The sequence below is a fragment of the Nerophis lumbriciformis genome, linkage group LG07, assembly GCF_033978685.3.
Source record: "Nerophis lumbriciformis linkage group LG07, RoL_Nlum_v2.1, whole genome shotgun sequence".
Lineage (NCBI taxonomy): Eukaryota > Metazoa > Chordata > Actinopteri > Syngnathiformes > Syngnathidae > Nerophis > Nerophis lumbriciformis.
In genome coordinates, this window is record NC_084554.2 from 30,757,501 (window position 1) to 30,765,000 (window position 7,500).

At 35.8% G+C, this 7,500-nt stretch overlaps 1 protein-coding gene and 1 long non-coding RNA gene across 2 annotated transcripts in view; one reads left to right on the forward strand and one right to left on the reverse strand.

Moving 5' to 3' along the window:
• Positions 1 to 3,926, forward strand: part of LOC133609242 (uncharacterized) — a 22,953-nt gene extending 19,027 nt beyond the window's left edge. Inside the window, exons 2-3 of the long non-coding RNA XR_009815685.1 lie at positions 3,537 to 3,605; positions 3,723 to 3,926. This is a non-coding gene — a long non-coding RNA (uncharacterized lncRNA). The remainder of the gene's footprint in view (positions 1 to 3,536; positions 3,606 to 3,722) is intronic.
• The window catches only part of spag6 (sperm associated antigen 6), an 8,970-nt gene that overhangs the window by 24 nt on the left and 1,446 nt on the right, over positions 1 to 7,500 (reverse strand). The window contains exons 5-12 of the mRNA XM_061964753.1: positions 4,600 to 4,783; positions 4,333 to 4,538; positions 4,081 to 4,254; positions 3,792 to 3,944; positions 665 to 856; positions 483 to 599; positions 270 to 415; positions 1 to 197 (exon numbers count right to left, since the gene is read on the reverse strand). The exon at positions 1 to 197 is cut by the window's left edge and continues 24 nt beyond it. Coding sequence (XP_061820737.1) covers positions 134 to 197; positions 270 to 415; positions 483 to 599; positions 665 to 856; positions 3,792 to 3,944; positions 4,081 to 4,254; positions 4,333 to 4,538; positions 4,600 to 4,783 — 1,236 coding nt within the window. The 3' untranslated portion in view covers positions 1 to 133. The remainder of the gene's footprint in view (positions 198 to 269; positions 416 to 482; positions 600 to 664; positions 857 to 3,791; positions 3,945 to 4,080; positions 4,255 to 4,332; positions 4,539 to 4,599; positions 4,784 to 7,500) is intronic.

A 7,500-nucleotide genomic window follows, 5' to 3' on the forward strand; every position in this document is an offset into this window, starting at 1 on the left:
TTAACACATTGAGTTTATGCTGCTTATGTCGGCATATTCCCATGAACAGAGTGGATGATTTGAAGATCCAAACATCCAGCGGCGTGTTGAATATCTGAGGCGTGCTTGTCTTGATGAGACAAGCAAGCTGGTCTCAGGATGGCTTAAAGCTCTCCAAGCGCTCCAGCAACACCTCTGAGTATCCGGGGGAATAGTATCTGCAGCACAAAAAGACCCTTTTTTGATGAGGGTGGATTTCAGAAGGAATGTGTGATGAAACTAAAGCATACCTGACGATCTCCTCTGGGAAGCAGCTGTTGATAGAATTAATGTGCTCCTGCAGGGGGGAGCCGGGCTCCGCCTGGATCTCTTGCACTTTCTTTAACCCCCCGCTGGTGACAAACTGTCGGCGAGCCTGACTGTCATGTGGTAACACCTTCCATGTGAGAGAGAAGCAGACATGTAATCCACTCAGGAGGGAAGTTTTTGGGTGACCAACTCACCTTGCTGAACTGGCAGACGACATGTTTGATGATGTTGGTCGGCGCGTCGTAGAGCAGAGACTCCAGTGCCGGCAGGAAGGTGCACTTCTGTAGGATCATCTTCAGGGACTTTTTACTCTGGTAAAAGCAATGAGGATCAACGTGGAATTGTGGATATTCTCGACTTTTTGCAATGAGCGTACTTTGGTCTGCAGGTCTTCTGAGCTGCCGGCGTCCGTGTAGAGTAGCAGCAGCTTGGGTAGCAGATTGGCGGTGGCGACGGCCTTAGCGTGCACAGGCGTGTGGTGTCCTATCTGGCCTATGCACCAGGCGGTGGCCGCTTTGATGTGGTGTTCCGTCTCCTCTGAGAGACACAAAGCCAGCTGCAGCAACCCCTGCGAGACACGAGGCCTGTCATGTGGCACACAGTTTCCCCTCGCTACATTGCGCTTCAAATATTGCAGTTTCGCCACATCACTGATTTTCTTTTTAAAGCATATTCTACAACTGCTTTTGAACCATAGGGCCCATTGTTGGGTCGCAAGCGCTGCGTAGAGGGCTGGCAAAAATATCTGCTTCTTAGCTGTGGTCCGTATGGGCCGCAGCAGCACTCAGTTGTAATACACTTTTCCACCTCTGAGGATTTCAATATCAAACAAACAAACAGAAAAACTCTGGAACCAAAGTCATAGAGAAGTTTCTTAACCGCAAAAATTATGACTAAAGTGGTGAAGCTGTATTTTCATTTGCACATTCATTTTATTGACATTTTAGTTTTAAAAAAAATCAATTTATTATTAATTTAGTCTATTTATTTTAGCACTACAAATGTGTATGTAAATGTATTTTTCCTCAGTTATTTGAGTCCCTTCTTATGCAGTATTAGTAATACTTTTTTAATCAGCCTCACCTAAGCCTAAGGTTTGTGTTGAATAATTATTTGTGATTACCACATGGTTTCATATCATTTGACAAGGTTGTAAACTGTAAGTAAGTTTGCTAATTATTGAATACGATTAAAGGTTACTAACTCGGTAATAAAATTTAAGTAGGCCCCAGGCTCCTCTGTGGCGGGAAAGTTGGGCCCAAAGGTCAAAAAGGTTAAGAACTGTGTTCTACAACATATTTGCCCTGATTTAAGCATTATCAAACATGAAAATGGCAAAATGAAGCAAAAATATCAATACTACAGTATTATTGGCCTCAAGATGAGACCAAACTAATCAGAACGCATTGATTTAAATCTCATATTTGACAACATCCTGGAGACACCATCTGCTCTGCATGACGGAGTATGATGAATTTGAGGACCAGAAATAGGCAATTAGAAGAGAAACTTCCAATTAGCTTTCACTCGCTTAAACACATTCTAATCAAGATTGTTTTCCCTGGCTGGAGCGACGTGACAGGGTGTTGCTTCGAGATTCTTTGAGAGGACAGTGCAGCAAAGATGCAACAAACCTGTCTCTCATGTTTGGAAATTTAGAAGGATTTTATGCAAAATTAATAACAATCAAAATATTTTCATAACACTCATATTTTACATTATGCCATTTGTTTAAGGTAAAATATATTGTATTTATTCTGCATGTGGACCACATTTAGGTAGTTTTTTGTTTGCTAAAGTTGCCTCTTTTATGGCCAAACATTGCCCCTAAAACTATATAGTCTGTTTGGTTTAATTTATATCACACATTCATATAATTACGTTAAATATGTATTAAATATGGTTCATGACATATTTATCATTTCACATATAAACATGTCCAAAAAGGATATATTTTTATTATATAATCACGAACATATTTTTTCAGTTTCTGTACTGAATTTGTAACAAACAACCCACAAAAATAAAGTTACCATAAATAAATCAATAGTTTATATTAATAGATCATTAATAAATTCGAATTCACATGAGTTTCTGACTATGTAACATTGTTCAGAGTGTTTGTAAAGTAAAATTAGAAGAAGAATCCTGATCTTCAACTTTATCCATAAATGAGATTGTTTCTTAAACTGAATCATATTAGTACATTGTTTGAATTTGTTGCTTAATCTATTCCGTAATTTAATTCCACATACTGATATCAGTATGTACTGATATCATTTGTATGCACATATGGCCTTTAGCATATGCTAAAGGTCATATGTGCATACAAATATTTTAAGTTACATTTTTTCCTCTAAGCTTCTATTTCTCCTTTTTTGTTGAGAAGAATTGTTGTACGTTCTTGGGTAGCAGGTTAGAATTTACTTTATGCATAATTCTGTTTTAACTGTGCCTAATCATTTAATTGCAATAGTTTTCTTTATTATTTTAACTGTTCTTTTTTTGTAACATTGTTAGTGAATGTACTTTTATAGTTATTTCGCCATATTTGTACACAATAACTCAGATATGGTCCAGAACATATTTTGCTTTATTCGTTATTGAAGTATTTCTTACGTTGTATATTTTCATATGAGTTTCCCAGCTCATTTAGAGTCTATTATTACACCCAAAAATGTGATTTATTTTACCCTTTGTATTTATGTTTGACTTTCCCTTCTACTGTTACCGAATAGCATTATTTTAGTTTTACTGAGATTCAAAGATAGTCTGTTTTTGTCAAACCATCTTTTTCATTTGTTCATTTCTTCTGTTATTTGTATAATCTTCTGTGTGTTCTCTACTGTTATTTTCAAATAGTAACTTTAGGTTCTTTGTAACTTTACAAATGTCGTTTATATAAAGACTGGACAATTTTGGTCCCAGTATTGATCCAAGAGGTAGATATATTTAGCGCTATAGACGTGTCGCGTATTACTTTTGTTGGTTAAGTAGCTTCTTACCCAATTGTCCTACAGTTTTAATTAAGATATTATTATGAATTAATCTATTAACACTACAGATTCACACTGTTAACGATCTATTGCATTGGTAATTTCCTCTGTTCTTTCCATTTGTGCCATTGATGTTAGCTCTGTATTTGTATTGGTTGTCTACAAGTGTTACACTTTTCATTATAAATTAAATATAGTGCCCAAACAAAGAATCCACATGTTGTTGACTCATATTCTGTACTGTTTTTGTAGAGTACGATTGCAAAATAAGCCACCATGGAGCCAACAAAGATTGCGAGTGCCAGCACTTTGATAAAGAAGGTGAGAAACACTATGGAATTCAATACAGTATTGATATTTTATTTATGTAAAACTATGATTATTTCGTTTTAAAATGTGTTTTGGGCAACTTCATTGAATTTACATTATTTCTTGTAGGCAAAGTTGTTTTGATTAGGTCGCCGTCTAACCTTTTTTGGAACGGATCACAAACAAAAATCCCCACACCTGAGAAAGAATGACAGCCATGGCCAGGTTCTCGCTGTGCGCGGCCACATATCCCAACATCATGATCCCTGGCAACCTCAGACTTCCACGACTCTCGCCAAGGTAGGTGATCACTTCTGAGGTTCCGCCACAGTTCACTATCACCTGGGACAGCTGCAAAGACACACACCTGTTGGGTTGTGTGTGTGTGTGTGTGTGTGTGTGTGTGTGTGTGTGTGTGTGTGTGTGTGTGTGTGTGTGTGTGTGTGTGTGTGTGTGTGTGTGTGTGTGTTGTACGAGGGTGCCGTACCTCAGGGGTGTGTTTAACCACCTCCCTCATTAGGATGGTGACGTTCTTTTTGACGCACTCGTCCGGGTCTCTGAGGCACATCATGGCCGCGGGGAAGACGTCGGCCTCGATCACCATCTCTGCCAAACACACCGAGTGTTTGCTGATCTGGCCCAGAGCGGAGAACACCTGCCTCTGGACATTTACAAAAACACACTTATTGCGTCGTGTGTTGGTTGAAATAGCAAGAAACTGTCACTTGTCCATGGTTACCCTGAGTTTGGTGTCTGGGTTGAGGATCATCTGTGCCAGGTGTGCGATGGCGCCTGCCTCCACCACGATCTGAGCCAATTCCGGCGTGTGTTTGGAGATGTCGCTGAGCACCGAGGCGGCGATGCGTTTGAGGGCGATCTCGGGCTCCAGGAGGCACAACACCAGCATGGGGACGGCACCTGCGTCCACGATGGACTGGGACAAGGCTGGACCGGAGAAGTCCACGTGGATAAATATTGAAGGGCAGGAGGAAGGCGTCTACCTTACCCTCGTTATGTCGCGCGATGTAGCCGAGCGCCCAGGCGGCGGCTTCTTTCACGCCGGGGTCAAACTCTTCCAGACAGAGAACCAGAGCGTCCACACCCCCACTCGTCACCACCGCCTGAGCCAGCTCAGGGGAATGTTTGGCCACTGCTCGCAGGACGAACGCTGCTGCCTTCTTATACAACCTCTGCATGCAAAACACAGCAATTGTCATTTTAATGTAAATTATTGCCCAATAATTGCATCACTTTCACAGTAATAGTAATCTCTACAGTAATTTAATGTAACTTCAGAGTTGGGATTTTACATTTAATTACACTAAAGTTACAACTATAGGCTGTGAATGTGCAGTTAAATTACAATAAAGTTACTATATGCTGTGAATTTACAGTAAATTAAAATAGTTGCAACTACATGCTGTGAATTTACCATTAAATTACAATATATGTGAATTTACAGTAAATTACAATAGTTACAACTATATGCTGTGATTTTACGTTTAATCACAATAAATGTGATTTACAGTAAATTACAATAGTTACAACTATATGCTGTGAATTTACAGTAAATTACAATAGTTACAACTATATGCTGTGATTTTACATTTAATCACAATAAATGTGATTTACAGTAAATTACAATAGTTACAACTATATGCTGTGAATTTACGTTTAATCACAATAAATGTGATTTACAGTAAATTACAATAGTTACAACTATATGCTGTGAATTTACAGTAAATTACAATAGTTACAACTATATGCTGTGATTTTACATTTAATCACAATAAATGTGAATTTACAGTAAATTACAATAGTTACAACTATATGCCGTGAATTTACAGTAAATTACAATAGTTACAACTATATGCTGTGAATTTACAGTAAATTACAATAGTTACAACTATATGCTGTGAATTTACAGTAAATTACAATATATGTGAATTTACAGTAAATTACAATGTTACAACTATATGCTGTGATTTTACATTTAATTACAATAAATGAATTTACAGTAAATTACAATAGTTGCAACTATATGCTGTGAATTTGCAGTAAATTACAATAGTTACAACTATATGCTGTGAATTTACAGTTAAATTACAATATATGTGAATTTACAGTAAATTGTAATGTTACAACTATATGCTGTGATTTTACATTCAATCACAATAAATGTGAATTCACAGTCAATTACAATAGTTACAACTATATGCTGTGAATTTACAGTAAATTACAATATATGTGAATTTACAGTAAATTACAATGTTACAACTATATGCTGTGATTTTACATTTAATTACAATAAATGTGAATTTACAGTCAATTACAATAGTTGCAACTATATGCTGTGAATTTACAGTAAATTACAATAGTTACAACTATATGCTGTGATTTTACATTTAATTACAATAAATGAATTTACAGTCAATTACAATAGTTGCAACTATATGCTGTGAATTTGCAGTAAATTACAGTAGTTACAACTATATGCTGTGAATTTACAGTTAAATTACAATAAATGTGAATTTACAGTAAATTGTAATGTTACAACTATATGCTGTGATTTTACATTTAATTACAATAAATGTGAATTTACAGTCAATTACAATAGTTGCAACTATATGCTGTGAATTTACAGTAAATTACAATAGTTACAACTATATGCTGTGATTTTACATTTAATTACAATAAATGAATTTACAGTCAATTACAATAGTTGCAACTATATGCTGTGAATTTGCAGTAAATTACAATAGTTACAACTATATGCTGTGAATTTACAGTTAAATTACAATAAATGTGAATTTACAGTAAATTGTAATGTTACAACTATATGCTGTGATTTTACATTTAATCACAATAAATGTGAATTTACAGTCAATTACAATAGTTACAACGATATGCTGTGAATTTACAGTAAATTACAATATATGTGAATTTACAGTAAATTACAATGTTACAACTATATGCTGTGATTTTACATTTAATTACAATGAATGTGAATTTACAGTCAATTACAATAGTTGCAACTATATGCTGTGAATTTACAGTAAATTACAATAGTTACAACTATATGCTGTGAATTTACAGTTAAATTACAATGTTAATTTCCAGTCAATTACAATAGTTACGACTATATGCTGTGATTTTACATTTAATTACAATAAATGTGAATTTACAGTAAATTACAATAGTTACAACTATATATTGTGAGTTCAAACCCCAGCCGAGTCATACCAAAGACTATAAAAATGGGACCCATTACCTCCCTGCTTGGCACTCAGCATCAAGGGTTGGAATTGGGGGTTAAATCACCAAAAATGATTCCCGGGCGCGGCCACCGCTGCTGCCCACTCCTCCCCTCACCTCCCAGGGGGTAAACGAGGGTGATGGGTCAAATGCAGAGAATCATTTTGCCACACCTAACGTGTGTGTGACAATCATTGGTACTATAACTATATAATATATATATGCTGTGCATTAACAGTAAATTACAATAAAGGTACAACTATATGCTGTGATTTTACATTTAATTACAATACATGTGAATTTACAGTAAATTACAAAAGTTACGACTATATGCTGTGATTTTACAGTTAATTACAATAAATGTGAATTTACAGTCAATTACAGTAAAGTTGCAACTATATGCTGTTATTTTACAGTTAATTACAATACATTTGAATTTACAGTAAATTACAAACGTTACAACTATATGCTGTGATTTTACAGTTAAATACAATAAAGTTACAATGTGATTTTTGTGTTAGCAATTCCTTTGAAACGGAAAAGGGGTACACTGCTTCTACCTACTCCTTTTCGAACATGTGATGTACAGTAACACATCGTAAATGTATATGTGTGTTGGAAATCCAACAGCATAACAATAATGTATGTAAAG